This window comes from Xyrauchen texanus, chromosome 29, assembly GCF_025860055.1.
Source record: "Xyrauchen texanus isolate HMW12.3.18 chromosome 29, RBS_HiC_50CHRs, whole genome shotgun sequence".
Classification (NCBI taxonomy): domain Eukaryota; kingdom Metazoa; phylum Chordata; class Actinopteri; order Cypriniformes; family Catostomidae; genus Xyrauchen; species Xyrauchen texanus.
The window spans coordinates 18361726-18377931 of record NC_068304.1 but is presented as its reverse complement, the minus strand read 5'-3'; the positions used below and the strand labels follow the sequence as shown (position 1 = coordinate 18377931).

The 16206-nt window shown below is 40.2% G+C and overlaps 2 protein-coding genes across 2 annotated transcripts in view; both read left to right on the top strand.

Moving 5' to 3' along the window:
• The window catches only part of zc3h18 (zinc finger CCCH-type containing 18), a 60134-nt gene extending 47586 nt beyond the window's left edge, over positions 1-12548 (top strand). The window contains 6 exon segments of the mRNA XM_052097559.1: positions 3444-3560; positions 9313-9509; positions 10750-10940; positions 11032-11131; positions 11376-11472; positions 11770-12548. Coding sequence (XP_051953519.1) covers positions 3444-3560; positions 9313-9509; positions 10750-10940; positions 11032-11131; positions 11376-11472; positions 11770-11995 — 928 coding nt within the window. The 3' untranslated portion in view covers positions 11996-12548.
• Positions 12549-14569: 2021 nt separating this feature from the next.
• On the top strand, positions 14570-15783 carry il17c (interleukin 17c). Its single transcript, XM_052096647.1, has 3 exons — positions 14570-14698; positions 14827-15095; positions 15552-15783. Exons 1-3 carry the CDS (start codon positions 14669-14671, stop codon positions 15781-15783), a joined length of 531 nt encoding a protein of 176 aa, XP_051952607.1. The 5' UTR covers positions 14570-14668.
• The last annotated feature ends 423 nt before the right edge of the window (positions 15784-16206 follow it).

Here is a 16206-nt window from a genome sequence, read left to right as displayed (position 1 = left end):
CACCAGCCACCATAAGAGCGCCATTGCGCCCATCATCGTTAATTGAGGCCCCCTTCGAAAGAATTGGTATGGACCTCACCGGCCCATTAGAACGGTCAGCACACGGATATCAGTTTGTATTAGTCCTGGTGGATTATGCAAGAAATTAGACGCTAGAAATTTGGACAAATGGCTGGAACACCTATTATTTGCAATCAGGGAGGTCCCGCAAGCCTCCACAGGGTTTTACCCCTTCGAGCTGCTGTATAGGGTGCTTGATGTCATAAGGAGCACCCTATACAGCAGGAAGGACCTTCATAGAGCAAAAATTGAGCTTGAAATTTCTCTTCAAGTGACAAGGACCCTTTGAGGTTACATGGCGAGTTGGGGACCTCGATTATGAAGTTAAACGAACGGATAGAGGTGGAGCACGTCAAATTTACCACCTCAACCTCCTTAAATTGTGGATAGTGGCAGTCCCCTTGTCCATGGCAACGGTAGTTCAGGAGAGGGCAGAGCTCGTGCCAGAGGGGAAGTTCCAAGTCAATCCATGACTTGGATTCGGTTTGTTCGTGGCTCCCACCACATTCCAGCGCCTAATGGATAAGATCCTCCAACCACACTCCACATATGCCGCTGCCTACCTGCATGACATTATCATATACAATAATGATTGGCAGAGGCATATGCAGCACCTAAGGGCCATGCTGAGGTCGCTGAGGTGGGCGTGACTCACAGCGAACACGAAAAAGTGTGCAATTGGATGGGTGGAAGTACGGTATCTAGGCTTCCACTTGGGTCATGGGCAAGTACGACCCCAAATTGAGATAACCACAGCGATAGCGGAGTGTTCACGTCCCAAGTCCAAAAAGGTTTTAGGGGGTTGGCTGGCTTTTACAGAAGGTTTGTTCCTAATTTTTCTGATGTCACCAGCCCCTTGACTGATCTCACTAAAAAGGAGGCGCCAGATCCAGTCCAGTGGATGGAGGCATCCCAACAGGCTTTCACGACAGTGCACTCTGTGGCGGGCCACTCCTACATGCTCCTAACTTCTTTCTCCCCTTCATTTTACAGACAGATGCATCAGAGGGGGGTTGGGGGCAGTGCTCTCACTGGAGGTGGAGGGGGTGGAACACCCCATGCTGTACATTAGTTGTAAGCTCTCTTTGAGAGAGACCAAGTACAGCACGATCAAAAAAAGAGTGTCTTGCCATCAAGTGGGCGGTCCTAACCCTCAGCTATTCCCTGCTGGGGCGGGCCTTCATCCTCCACTCGGATCACGGCCCGCTACAGTGGTTCCACCGCATGAAGGATACCAACGCATGGATACTCGTTGGTACATGGCTTCAAATTCAAGGTGGTCCACAGGCTGGGGCCGCAGATGGTTTTGGCTGATTTTTTGAGTCGGGCGTGTCATGTGTCTGTCACTGGGGAGAGAGGAAGCAGTAAGGGCCATCACCTTTTTATAATGATATGTAACAAATGTCTTGTTACAGGAGATTGGCTTGAAAAGGTCACCGAGAACGCCAGTGAGGGAGAGAGAGTCCCAGTCCCACAGACCTGACATTCAGTGAAGCTAAACGCTGCAAAGCTGCTGAACTTAAATATTTAGGAGTTTATGTTGTCTCATGACTAAAGCTAAAGCAGATACCTTGTTGTGAAGCTTAAGAGTAAATGCCCTGCTGTGAAGCTGAGAAGCCAAAGACTGTTTGTTAGACTGGTAAAAACCATTAAAGCTTGATTTACCTGGACTGCCACCCCGCTTATTGTTGAATCGTCTACAACGTGATCTTCCAAGCCTTATTACAATTGAGTGTCTTTATGGTCAGAGATATCAAGTGGGAATGTTCCACATCTGACTTAAATGGAACACAGCATTAGCCAAATGGGTTTGTTTTAAAAAAAATAATGCTTTAAATACGCTACCAATAAAGTCATATTTGTGATTACAGGTAACAACACTGTTGTTTTCCCAGCCACTATGTAGCCACATTAAAACAGTGCAAATGGCATTTATGCTCTGAATTTAAAACGGTTATTTGTAACAATGTGATTAAAGCACTAATTTCAATAAAAATTCCAGCTGTATTGGCAGATATTGAAATGCTTGTTATAAAGACGTTTACCTTCAGCTCACCCAGCATTTTTTGGCTCTCATTTGTGTAAAGTTGAGATTTTCTCAACTTTTTTTATGCTTTACTGCTTGCTCCGCTATCAATCCATCACGTGAATCTTTCCCTCGTCTCCCATAAAGATTTAATTGAAACACGCTTTCCGCCAGTGGATGCAAACAAGTAGAGTTTTACCCTAAATCAATTAGAAAAATGGAAACCGTTTATGACCGTGTCAGTACGGTCATAAACTGTTTCCATTTTTCTAATTGCTTTAGGGTAAAACTCTACTTGTTTGCACAGGCAGGGATTTGGATGTGTCTTTGGCTGTGCAGGTATATCTCACATATCTCATCTCACAGCTGTTAACTACTCTTTATTGCACTTATAAGACACTTCTTTTAATTGTTAGCACATGTATATTGAAACTAGATTGTTTTATTATTTACACAATGAAAATGGTGTACTAAAATTAGTGTCTTGTTTCTTTGTAGAAATCTGTAGTGTGTAGATAACGTTTTTGTCATTCTGTCCTTGGATGCACATAAACTTAGACTAGAATTGACTTCCATAAAAGTTTGTTGTACTATCCATAGATAATGTTGTTATTGTAAAAAGAGGAACAGTCTGAGGCATGATGCAGAAGAAACATCAGCTTTGCATGTTCTTCCTTACCTTTTAGTTTTAAGCATGTACTTTTTTAATTTGCAGTTTTTTTGTTTTTTTTTGGTTGTTTTTATGGCCTTTAGCAATTTTGAGATATTCACTAAATTGTTAAACTCTATATTGGCAGGTCTGTCCTGTTTAATTCATTCTGAACGGAGAGTATGTTTAGATCGCATGACAAAGTCAGGGTGGAAGATCCTGCACAAGCATCACTGTAATTAGGCATGTACTGTTTGTGTTTTAAATTTTTAATAGCATTTATCTACATGCAAGTTGCTCCATGGTTATTGAATCTAGGTGAGAAAAACAATGTTAAATGCACATGATAAAATGCAACTTACCATTTAATCTTGCATAGTTAGGATTGCAAAATAAAAAGGAGAATAGGCTTCCTGTAGCTCTTGTTGTTAGCGTCACATGCTGCAGTATTTTGGTTCAAATTCATCTTTTACAAGCAAGCTAAAGAGGGCATGCAAAATATCCTCGCCCTCAAACCCTGAACAAAAAAACGCAAGAGGGAAAAGCACTGGATGTAAACCCTGGGGCCTGAAGTGAAACCAGAACCATGTTGTAGACCCTGGCCACTTTTATACATCCAAACTTGATCTTCAAGTAAAGCATATTTTAACTCCAGTACAGGACCAACAGTTGATTCTGACTTTTTCTCTCTTCTTCGCTCTCCTGCAGGCAAACAGTGAGTGTAAGTGGGAGTGGCAGCAGTTATTCTGGCTCCAGCTCGCGCTCAAGGTCTCGTTCCTCTTCTGCCTCGCACTCTCTGTCCCACTCCAGATCCCACAAGTCTCGGTAGGTGATACTCAAACCTGCAAATACATTTTTTACCAGCCTATCCATTCAAAGGTTTTAACAAAAATTAGCTTAAGTTTTTTGGAGGCTCTGGGTACAAAACAATAGATTTTTCGTTGTCAGATATTTGCCATTGTTGTTTGAGGATACACCTACTGTCAAATGTAGTTGTGTGTAAAAGATAATGTAACAAATTAATAGTTCACTCAAAAAACAATAATTCTCTCACCATTTACTTATGCAATTTCAAATGCGTATAACTTTCTTCTGCTGAACACAAATTAAGATGTTTAGGAAGTTTTTCAGCTCAGCTGGTCCATTCAATGCAATTGAATGATAGCCAGAACTTTGAAGCTCAAAAAGTACATAAAGGCAGCAAAAAGTAGTCCATAAGACTCCAGAGTTTATATGTATATCTTCAGAAGTGATATAATTAGATTGTGGATGAGAAACTCCACAGAAGCAGAAGAAAATATGTCTGGGATGGCATGAGAGTGAGTAAATGATGACAGAATTATTATATTTGGGTGATCTCAAAGTATGTTTTGAAATAAGACCAGAAGCAAACAAAAATTGTATTATTCATCTTTTTATTTCATGTGTATTATTAATGTATTTGTTTTTATTATTATTTATTTTTTACACTTTATAAAAAATTTAAAATTATATAAACATCACTTAAGTTTGAAGATTTATTTTCTCGTTTTGCATTGTACTTCAGTTTCTCCTAGTAGGGAAAATAAAAAGTAGGTGTGTGTGTTTGAGCATGTTGTGGCAAAAAATTATTAACCAACCATTATCACTGCGTAAGAGACACTCTGAATCAAACAGTCTTTTAAAATTATTTATTCTTGCAAGAAGGACCTGGTCATTACACAGGAGTTGATCTGTGCCGTGAGTTTGACCCAGAGGGGAGGGCTGACTTGTATTTTATACTCTTTTATCCCAAGGTTTCTCAACAAAAGCAGATCCTCCCCCTCTGCATCCCTCAGACACAGAGGCATTCCCTTGCATTGACTATCACTGATCAATGAGTATCAAAATTTCTACAACAATTCCCCGCTTTTTATCATTCAGATTACTCAATCACAATAATAAACAATAAGACAAATTTTAAGTCATATCATCACACTTACACTCTTCATCTCTGATGTTCACATGAATGATCACTCTCTTAAACATTTGTGAAATAACATTTGGAAAAATAAAAATCTTAGGCTGTTTTTTTTGTGGGCATAGTCCACTAAGTATTAGCAAGCAAGTAAAGACTTAATCTGAAGCCGGGCTAAATGAGTAAACACCGTTACTGCACGTCTGACATAAAATCAGACCCTCAGTCACCTCAGTATAAACTAGGAATAGTGTACAGATTAAGTAGGAAAAACACATCAATTTAACATTCCTCCCCAGAGATTCACAAACCAAGTAACCCATGTACTTTCAATATGTTCTGGCTCCTGTACGGCTTTTCTCATGTGTTCAATTACATTTGTGATTGTTGTCACTGTAATCTGGACTATTGAAACAAAAAGACATTCCCAACATTTTGCAAACTCCCCCTTTCTCTGCAGTTAACATATCAAGAACCAACCTGTTTTGAATCTCTTAACTGTTTCATTTAATCATTTATCATTGTCAAAGCATTTTCTGTGCTATTAGCTGTTGCTAATACTGTCCATGCTAGCCATTTATCTTATTAATTGTTACCGTTGTACCCACCCCTAAGAACAATGACCCCAAATTTGCTGCATAGTGCTTTGGTAAAAACCCCAGGCAAAATTTCAACATTTCTTTTTTCCCTTCCCACCCCAGGTGCCCTGTTTGGCAAATACACAGATGTACCCACATTCATCAAAGCTGGATAATAACACCCTGACTATTTCTTTGGCATCCGATGAAATGCCCTGTTGCCACACACCCACACTGCTGCAGGTGAAGTTTCATGTGGCTTGCTGAATGGGCATGTGAAGTTGACTTCTTTGTCGTTGATGACGGCTGTGCAGTTGTCCGCTGTTCTGTCCTTCACGTTGATTCTGACCCTGCAGTCAGACCATCCTGCTTTAAACCGTCTCGCATTGTTCTTGAATTCTTTTCAGTTCATACCTTTTCATGATGATTACTGCTTGTGACCACACAGTGGGGTCCACTCTGCACACAGGCAGTGTTATTCTCTGTGGTTGGCCTTGCTCTTACATTTACATTTACATTTATGCATTTGGCAGACGCTTTTATCCAAAGCGACTTACAGTACACTTATTACAGGGACAATCCCCCCGGAACAACCTGAAGTCAAGTGCCTTGCTCAAGGACACAATGGTGGTGGCTGTGGGGTTAGAACCAGCAACCATCTGATTAACAGCCCTGTGCTTTAGCCACTACGCCACCACCACTCTTTCACTGATAGTGGTACTTGGTGTTCAACTTGGTGTAACTTGATCTCTGCGTTTATTGACATTCACTCGGAACAATCTCTTCCTGTTGCTGATTCTCCTGTGATGTGCGCGGAACTTTCCTGCAATGGTTGGCATGAACCCAGGTAGCGCTCTCTGCGACCTTCACTGGCGTGTGAGTCGTTAGTAGCACTTGGAATGGTGCCAGCCAACTTTTTGTCTTCCAGCTCTTTCTCCTCAGGTCACGAATCACAACAAAATCGCCAGGCCTGATCTTATGCAGGAAGGTTTTCACCTGAACACAAACATTGGACAACAGAGAAGACATTTCTCTGCAATAATTCATCAGAGATCATTCTCTCACACAGATCTGTTGATGGCAACCCTTGTCTACCCCTTTCTATTCCCATGAATGGTGGTCTACCAAAGAGTATTTCAAATGGACTTAAATTTGTTTTGACTCTTTTTCTCATTCTGGTGTACATCAACACAATTGGGAGTGCTTTAACCCATGTGAGCCCAGTTTCCTCACAGCACCTAGCCAATTTTTCTTGATTGTTTGATTCTCCCTCTCAATAACTGCAGTGTGTTCTCATGTCAATTCCCAAAAACTGACCCACCTGCTTTATTGCTTCATTGACAAAGTGTGTCCCATTGTCCGAGCTGATTTTCCTTGGAATTCCCCATCTCGGAATCCCAGTTAAAAGAGCCTTCGCTACTGCTGCCGAGTCTTGTTTCGAGGTTGGGAAGGCCTCAACCCATTTGGACCACATGTCAACCATCACCAGGCAGTATTTCTGTTTCCCACAAGGGGTTAACTCGATGAAATCCATCATCAGATACTCAAAAGACCCCCCTGGTGGTGGTTGACATACTATAAGTGTTTTTATCCCTCTTGCCACGTTATGTGTGTTACAAATGACACATCTTTTGCAAAAATTTTCAGCAATTCTTTCATTTGCGCAACCATCCCCTCTTTTGATACATGGTCTAATCCATGTATCAACTTTCCATAATGAGGAAAGAAGTGTTTGGGTAAACAAAGCATGCCATCACAGCTCATCCACACATTCTCCTTAGAGCTACAGCCAGCTGCCTTCCATTGGGTTTTCTCCTTGCCTGTGGAAAAAGTTTGCATGCTCTGTAAACAAGAACAAATGTTGAGGTTATTGTCAGATATCAAAGCACACGTAGTCTCTTTTGTCTCCATCGCTGCCTCGGCCTTTGCTGCTGCGTCTGCTCGTGCGTTTCCTGTTGAGACTGAACTGTTATCGTTAGTGTGCGCTGCGCACTTGCAAATCGCGTCCTTGTCTGGTAAAAGAATGGCCTCCAAAAGCTCAGACACAAGAGACGCATTTAATATTGGATGACCATCTGACTTCAAAATTTTCTGTGCTTCCATGGAGCACCAAAATCGTGTGTTACCCCAAAGGCATAACGCGAATCTGTGTAAATTGTCACACATTTGTCTGTCATAAGTTTACATGCTTCTGTTAAAGCAACCAGTTCAGCTGCCTGAGCTGAATAATTTGATAGCAGTTTGCCAGATGTCACGACCTCAAATTCAGTGGTTATCGCGTAACCAACCTTTATTCTTTCCTGTTTGTGGATCTTTGGAAGCCGACCCATCCACAAAGAGGATATTGTCACAATTGTCTAATGGCATGTCTAATAGATCTGGATGCGGAGTGCACACCTGTTGAAGCGCTGACAGACAACAGTGAGGTCCCTCGCCATCCTCCTCTGTCAGGAGAAGTGTGGCAGGGATTCACAGTTGTGCATCTTTTAATATTTATGTTTGGCATGCCCAATAAAATTGTGTGGTACCTCAGCCATCGGGCTGTAGATAAATGTGACGTTCTCTGTTCTTGCAAAATCATGGAAACTGCATGTGGAACCATCAAAGTTAAATCAGAATACCCCACATATTCCCTGGATGCCAGTACTGCCAGTTCAGCAGCTGCCACAGACCTCAAATAGTGTGGTAGCCCTGCTGCTACTGCATAAAGTTTGGTTGAAAAATATGCCACAGGTCGCAGTCTGTCTCCATGAGTCTGCAAAAGAACAGAAGTCATAAACCCATTTTTCTCATTAACCATCTGAACAAACAGTTTGTTTACATCTGGCGGTGCCGGCACAATCGTCGTTGCATGTGGGAAAACACAAACATACTTTAAAAAAAATAATAATATATATTTTTTTAAATGTTCTGGTGGTGCTGACACACAAACAGATCTTTCACACATTTTATTTTAGTAGTTTTTTTTTTTTTTACTTCACTTTTCAATCCTACATGCTAATTCTTTCTGCATTTGCTTTCCTTAAGCCAACAGCCCACTGTCTGTTCACATTATCAAATTTCACACCTGTTGAATGTGCACAACTTTTTTTTGTGCCCCGCTGCCCTGTTCCACTGATTCTCCTATAGTTTTTTCCCTCATTTGACAGAAAACCGGTGTATCAAATTTGGCAAGCTTGCTTTGAGATTTACCCATACTGGTTGTTTCTGTTTCCCTGTGGATTTATCGTTCGACGCACGTCTTATAATCTGTCGGACGTCTCCAACAGATCTGATTTCTTAATCCAAGATCAGTTAAGGGTTGCTAATTACGGTTTGCTCAAAATCTTTCTCTGGAGTACGTTCCAGCGCTCAGTATTTCAGCTAACCTAATTAAACAATTTTTGTGAGAACTCAGTCTCTGTTAGAAAACCTCTTGACCTGTTCGTAGGTCTCAGTTTCTGCTCGAGAACCTCTTGTAGTTGCACCACAGAAAAACAGTCTCAGCCACTATGGTTCACTCACTTTTATACCAAAAGAAAATAATTTAGTCGTCCCTTACCAGAGATATTTGGGTTGCCACGGGTTCGTTTTCATTTGATTCCAGTGGAGTTTCTCCTGGCCCTGGTGCGGTCGGCCCCTCTCTCTTAAGCTTACGAGGTAGAGCTGGAACTTCTCAGTCCAGGTGGCCAAACACCGTCCGCACTCAGGTCCAGAAGGCACTTCCAAGGAATCCCACTATTCTGACACCAAATTGTTGTGGCAAAAAATTATCAACCAACCATTATCACTGCGTAAGAGACACTCTGAATCAAACAGTCTTTTAAAATTATTTATTCTTGCAAGAAGGACCCGGTCATTACACAGGAGTTGATCTGTGCCGTGAGTTTGACCCAGAGGGGAGGGCTGACTTGTATTTTATACTCTTTTATCCCAAGGTTTCTCAACAAAAGCAGATCCTCCCCCTCTGCATCCATCAGACACAGAGGCATTCCCTTGCAATGACTATTACTGTTCAATGAGTATCAAAATACAACAAGCATCTTACAGAGAAGATGGTATCACTGTCTATGGTGTTTCACAGGTCACTGTCGGTCAGCAGTGTGTCATCTGTCTCCTCCGCCTCCTCCAGTAGCAGCTCGGTCCGGAGTGCTGACTCTGATGACATGTACGCTGACCTGGCCAGCCCTGTGTCCTCTGCCAGCTCAAGATCACCCACTCCAGGCCACGCCCGCAAGGACAGAGGCCCACCGCGGGACAGGGGCCCCAACAAAGACAGGGGTACTGTGACTATATATGCTCCCAGACATTGATACATCAGTCAAGCTCTTTACCCCTGTCCAAGAAAATTGTGGCATAACTGCTTTGTCCTTAAGCTGTCAGGCAGTTACTATTAAGGGCTGAAAAATTTTTTACAAATTCTGCTGTAGTTCAGATTTGTACTTGCCCTTTGTAACAGTTAAAGGGCAGTCAAGAAGGCGGGAACCGGCTGAACAGTAAACATAAATTTAATGGTAAAACTCAGTTTAAAACAAACATGAACACTGACACAACGCGGCCACGTAAATGGTCTGCACTTATATAGTGCTTTTTTAACCTTAGCAGTTTTCAAAGTGCTATACACTGTGACTCATTCACCCATTTACATACACACTCACACACCAATGACAGCAGAGCTGCCATGCAAGGTGCTAGCCTGCCATTGGGAGCAACTTGGGGTTCAGTGTCTTGCTCAAGGACACTTTGGTATGTGGAGTAATGTGGGCCAGGAATCGAACACACTCTACCACCTGAGTCACAGCCCTGTGTGTCTCTCTCTCTCTCTCAATCTGGCACCTCTGGCTCCCCTTTATTTTATATTGCTCTCCTGCTGAACAGCTGATTCAGCGCCAGCTGCGCATTATCACGGCCCGGCCACGCCCTTGTGTGCTATGCAGCATAAAAGTAATCCATATATTCAGGATTGATATGATAGGTGTGGGTGAGAAACAGATCAATATTTAAGTCAGTTTGCTTGAGTTCTCCCTGCCCAGTAGGTGGCGATATGCACGAAGAATGTGAATCAACAAAAACACAAGAAGAAGAATGTGAAAGTGGTCTGTTTCTCTCCCACACCTGTCATATCGCTTATCAAGATATTTATTTAACCACTGGAGTCTTATTGATTACTTTTATACTGACTTGTGTGATTTTTGGAGCTTCAAAATGTTAGCACCCATTCACTTGCAATGAGAGAATTTTCATTTTTGGGTGAACTAATCCTTTAATGCGGAAATACACCTTTGCTGATAAATAATGGCAAACTCTAATTATTTGTTTATCATTTTCAACCTGTGTTTACTGATGCTTCCATGACTATTACAATGTGACAGGCCCAAAACTCTTTTACACTGGCCCCAGGCCACTAGTCCACCCTTGTTGTTTTATATTTGTGGAATTTGTTGAACATTATTCTACTGTAATGGGTCATTAGCCATCATTTAAATTTCTATATCATTTATTTGTATGATGTCCCTTACAGGAAAACCCCCAAAGAAGGATGAGCCTTTAAAAGACGAGAGGAAGCGGGTGGACCCCTCAGGTCTCCCACCCAAAACCAGCTCTGGCATGCCTAGATCCGGGAACAGGGGACACCCTATGCACCCGCCACCCATGGGTCCTCCAGGAGGATATGGGTCTCACAAGGACATCAAACTCACCCTGCTTAACAAGGTAAATCAACTAGAAGGTACATGTTTTATGTCATACAGCTGTGCAAGAAGTGCATTATGGATGAATGACTTCCTTATTTTCATTTGGTCAGCAGCAAACAGACCGGGGCAATAGGAAGAGGTACTTTCCTGCTGATAAAGAGCGACCCCCTTCTCCTCTCAACAAGAGGATAGCACTGTCCCCTGACAGAGGTAAACAACATATCATATTAAATTGGCTGTCCATTAGGAAACCCCCCTCTGGAAATGTGAGTTTGAGTAGATGGTTCCTCATATAAAAAGTAAAAAACAATACATACAGTTGTGGTTAAGCTCTCTCCTCACAGGATGTCCGAAAATCCAGTTAGTGGTGCACCACACAGTGATCTGCTCTATCAGTTCCTCAAGCATCTGTTTTGAGGTTTTAATAAAAGTCTCCTCCTATCTCTCTTCATAGGGCGTGACAGGAGAATGCCTGGGCGTCCCCCGCTCTCTCCTAGAATGGATCGGCCCAAAGGCCAGGGTCCTCGGCCTATGCCACCACCAGGAGAAAGGTACCCACTGTCACTTTCTTATGTCCCTTAATATAGGAAGTAAAAAATTCCATTAAGCTACCCTGTAATACAAACTAGAAATCATGCAAATTTATGACTAAACTACATATAAGAAATCCCCATGTTATTTTTATTTTTTAGCTCCCTTTTTTTTATACGTGCTGTGAACCTTGCACAATCAAGGTGTTTTATAAATCCAAAAGGTGTATCTTTCTGTGACTAAGACTAAAGGTTTACGAATATTACCTTTGATGCCCAATGTGTAACTCAATTATTTTTTCTTCTTTTTTACTTCAGAAAACGTCCTTCATCTCCACCACCCAAGTCCTCTGGGAAAAGTCCTGCTGTCGTGCCTGCGGGTAAACCTCCTGCACCTGTGGCTGGATCTGGGCCTGGGTCCTCCTCTAGTTCCGGTTCAGGCAAGCCGAGCAGCACCCTTTCTCGCCGCGAGGAGCTGCTGAAACAGTTAAAGGCCGTCGAGGATGCCATAGCCCGCAAAAGAGCCAAAATCCCTGGGAAATAAACCACCATGTTAGCTTGGCTTCGGCCAGCTTCTGGGACATCTTATTTCTTGATGCCCAGCATTTGCCAGAAATGGGAAACTGGTCACTGTTCTTTAACTCACAGGGCATCACATGCATGTCCAGGAGGAAAAAGGAAACACCGTTACATTTCTACCCGTTTTGCCCTCAGAGAGAGGTTGTCTAGATTTTATATTGATGTGTTAAAGTTGAGAAGTGTTCATCTTCACTTTGTTTTTGCAGGAAGATGGAATCTTTACTGTAGTGTCTCAAAGAACTGTGTATATCAATGCATACTTTTGCTCCCCATCCTCCCCCAAACCCTTCACTCTTCTCTCTCATATTCTATTTGCTTTCTCTATTTGGAACCTCATATTTAGTAAACTCCACCTTAACCATGAATTTGTCTATCAGCCTGTATATGTTAAGCATTTCGTGACTACTGTTTCACACTGTGTACAAAAATTGTTAGCCAGATGACACAACAGCTGTTGCTTCTAGAGAACCAATGACAGTGATGTGAAGTATTGTTTTTATAAGAATCTGCACTGCACTGCCCCCAGCTTTTCAAATGAAAACTTGCATTTTATTTGTCCCTCGTTTTTATTTGAGTGTGAGAGGCTGCAATGTGGACACCTGCAGATAATAAAAAATGCTGTCTTGCTTTTTGTGAAAGAAAAAAAGCTTCTAAATAAACTATTTTGATAAAGAGAATAAATCTTTGAAAGTTATGATCACATCTAATGCTAAACGTTCTCGGTGCTTTCTGCAGAGTTAGCACACCGTTGGTTTCTGTGGTTACATTTGATTCTTGAAGGTAAACCTATTTATGGTTCCACTTTCCTGCCTCTGCAGGTAAGGATGATACCTAGAGCAATTCAATAAGATGAGCTCATGACCTACATTCTTACAGGATCCATTTTAAGTGATTAAGCCAACTAATTGTGGTGCACTTCTGATGTGGTGTCAGTGCAGCAGAATATAATATAAATGGCTATTAATGTTGAAATTACAGGGCAATTGAATTACTGAAAAGCAGTTACTTTAGACTTTTCAAGTTAAATTCAGAGAAGGAACTTCTCTTGTAGGTGCTCTTTGTTTTCACTAATACCAATAACTACCAAATAGTGAAGAAAAAAAAATGCATACAGTCCAGCCGTGTCAGTAGATTTTATTATTTAGAGAAAATATTTGTTACCTGTACTGCTTTTTCAAGGGTTTTTCCCCATTTTATGACAGCCGTCCATTGTCAATTCAATTACTTCAACTAATTAAATTGTATATTGAATAAATTAGAACTGTCAAATTAAACAGAAGTAGTTTAAAATAATATACAAGATATCAGTGTAAACACTAGAGAATACAAATTAAATAAATGGCCTGTCAATGTTTTCATTTGCACATTGTCATCTGATTTGGTAGATTTTTGTGAGCGATTTATTTAGATTTCTTTTTCAAGTTGTTAAATTGTTTTTGCTTTCTGTTCAGTGAATTTTCTAAATGTTTTTTTTTTTTTTCTTCTAATGAATAAAAACCACTTGGTATTTCACTAAAATAATATAGAATTTTAAGATTTACAAATTTCAATTTCATAACAAATTTCCACAAATTGAATTGAGTAATATTTAACAAAATAAAAAATCCAAAATATTTTAAGGTTTAATTTAATTTTGTTAAAATTACAATTTGAATTACACAAATGTGATGCTTTTATCTAAAGCGACTTAGAAATGAGGACCATGAAGCAATTTGTCATACAAAAGTCAACAATATCTGCATATGCCCAATAGCTGAAGAAAATGTTCTAAATAGGCTAAAATTATTTTGGTTTTAATGGAAGCTCACACTCCACATTCTCCTCAAGACTGAAAACAGATATCTGACAACTGCCAGTCACTATATCTGTCTATTATTAGAAAACATTTTTAATATATTAAATGTTAGATCACAAACATTTTTAGCCCTCACATTTTATTCCTTTTTTCTCTCTTTCTATTTTTTTTTTTTTTTTTTTAGGCTTTCAGTGGCATTACATTTGAGTGTGTATTGGGCCTTGAATGCCACTAGATATTGTTGAGCAAATTTTTTTTTTTTTTTTTAATTAAGTCAGCTTGTAAGTTAAAATATCAAAATGCATCATTGGGTACATTAGGTCACATCACAAGTCTGTATGGTGATACAGACTTGTGATCCCCATCTTGTCCCAAGTTAATCTGGTGATGGCAACCACATATACAGCCAAAACTGCAATCAAAGCTCTTATTAGTTAATGGATGACCTGTTCTTCAGAGCTCTTTTTTCATGTCCAAACCATCCACGGGGTTTCCGCACTTTATCTCCATACTTGCTGTTACAGGGATTTGAAAAAAACAAATATTACTGATATGTAATTACTTTTCACCTTTTCCTATTCCGACATATAAATGAAGAAATATGAAATAGCCTATTATTGACTGATTGTAATTAAGAAAAAAGTACATGTCTCTCTTGAATATTGTACTTCAGATGAAAGAGCAAGCACGGAAGTAAATATTTATTACTATTTCCTCGTAGATTCGGATTTTCCCTGGCGTTACTAGACTGTAGGGAAGTATAAATACAGGCAAGCAGTGAAGATAAGCCTTGTGGCCTGGCACAAGCTGCAATAAGGATTTATAAGAGCATTACCTGCGATTATGTTGCTAAAACCTGAACAAATCATGTGGGTAAGTAGTGAAACGTTTTTATAATGATCAATATTTGAAAATAATTCCAAAGTTCTACAAGTACCCTGTTCGCGCCTATTGATGATTTGTTTTTGAGTGTATTTATGTAGGCTATTTATTTATTGCAGTCTCCACTGTTGTTTGGAATCATTTTCAATTTCTTGTCGGAGACCATCGTCGAAGGGAAACATTTGGGATGCTACCATGAATGTGAACATGGGTTCAACAAAGTCCATCAAAAGTTGCTTCGCGCCTTGCGTGCAACCAACAAACACGCGCCTCTGCCGCCTGTTAATCATGCAGCAGACACCTGTCCGGATTTCTTGAGCGAGCTGACGCGTCATGAGCCGTCTTCACTGGGGCACAATAAGCGCTCACTTGCCCCCTGGCGGATAAGGTAGGTGTCGATCACTACACGCTCAATTGTAGAACTGTAAAAACTGTAGCAACATATTTGTTGCACTGTTGTTTAAATCGGTGTTGATCGTTCGGCTGACGAAACATTGATACAATATTTCAAACAAATAAATTACGTCAGTAGACGTAAAAACAAAATCTCCAGAAAACACGAGATGACAATTTGATCTAGGACTTAAACATACAGATTTTAAGTCTAGCCCTAAGAGCCTCGTTTTCATTCCCGTCAAAAATTAAAGACGGCTTAACACTGAATATGGTCTATTAGGGGCCTATTAAGTCTTCTGTTCAGTTTGTTTGTTCCTATGGCTTAAGAATTGTAAAAGCATTTTCGTATTCTCTAAAGAAAAATAATGTAATGAACCCAATATAGGCTATGGTAAGTCTGTTTTGGGACCAACAAAAAGACTAATGTCTGTTTAAATTGTTTTTTCAGAACTGTGCATAAGCCAGACATGTTGCCCCCAACATATGAAGAAGCAGAGTGTTTGTGTGAAGGATGCATCATTAACGGCACTGAAGACAGGACCTACAACTCTGTGCCTGTGATGGAAAATCGATTATTTCTGAAAAAGGTCAAGTGTCCGTTTGACCAGAACAAATACTCATTAGAGTATGAATATGTGAAAGTAACTGTGGCCTGTACCTGTGTGGTCCCTAAGCATTGATCTCTTAAAGAGGACAATATTGACTAAAAACGAAACTGTAGAGACTTGTCTCATGTACTGTTGTGTATGTTTTGAAATGCAATTTTTGTAAGTGACTTACTTTGTACAATATGCTTATATTAATGAGCTTTTAAGGTTGCATGTGTCACATGATTTTTTTTTAGCTTTAAACCAACATGGTCTTTCTTGAATGGAAAGCATATTTGTATTATTGTAAAACACTACTTTATCTTGGCTTTTAATTTATTTATATAATAATTTATTGACTATTTATTAAACTTGTATGTCTGCGAATATTAATCTTGTGCCTTACTTGCCATTTTGAATCAGGCGAGGAATTCAGCTCTGTCAATGACAGGAATATTGATATGAAGTTGATGTTTTATTGTTATTACAGTAAAATGTATTTTAATGTTTTGTTTT

Coding starts and splice junctions, on each gene's coding strand:
- il17c (XM_052096647.1), top strand. CDS start 14,669: ATGTTGCTAAAACCTGAACAAATCATGTGG. Junction 14,699..14,826: donor AACCTGAACAAATCATGTGG/GTAAGTAGTGAA, acceptor TATTTATTGCAG/TCTCCACTGTTGTTTGGAAT. Junction 15,096..15,551: donor CTTGCCCCCTGGCGGATAAG/GTAGGTGTCGAT, acceptor TTGTTTTTTCAG/AACTGTGCATAAGCCAGACA.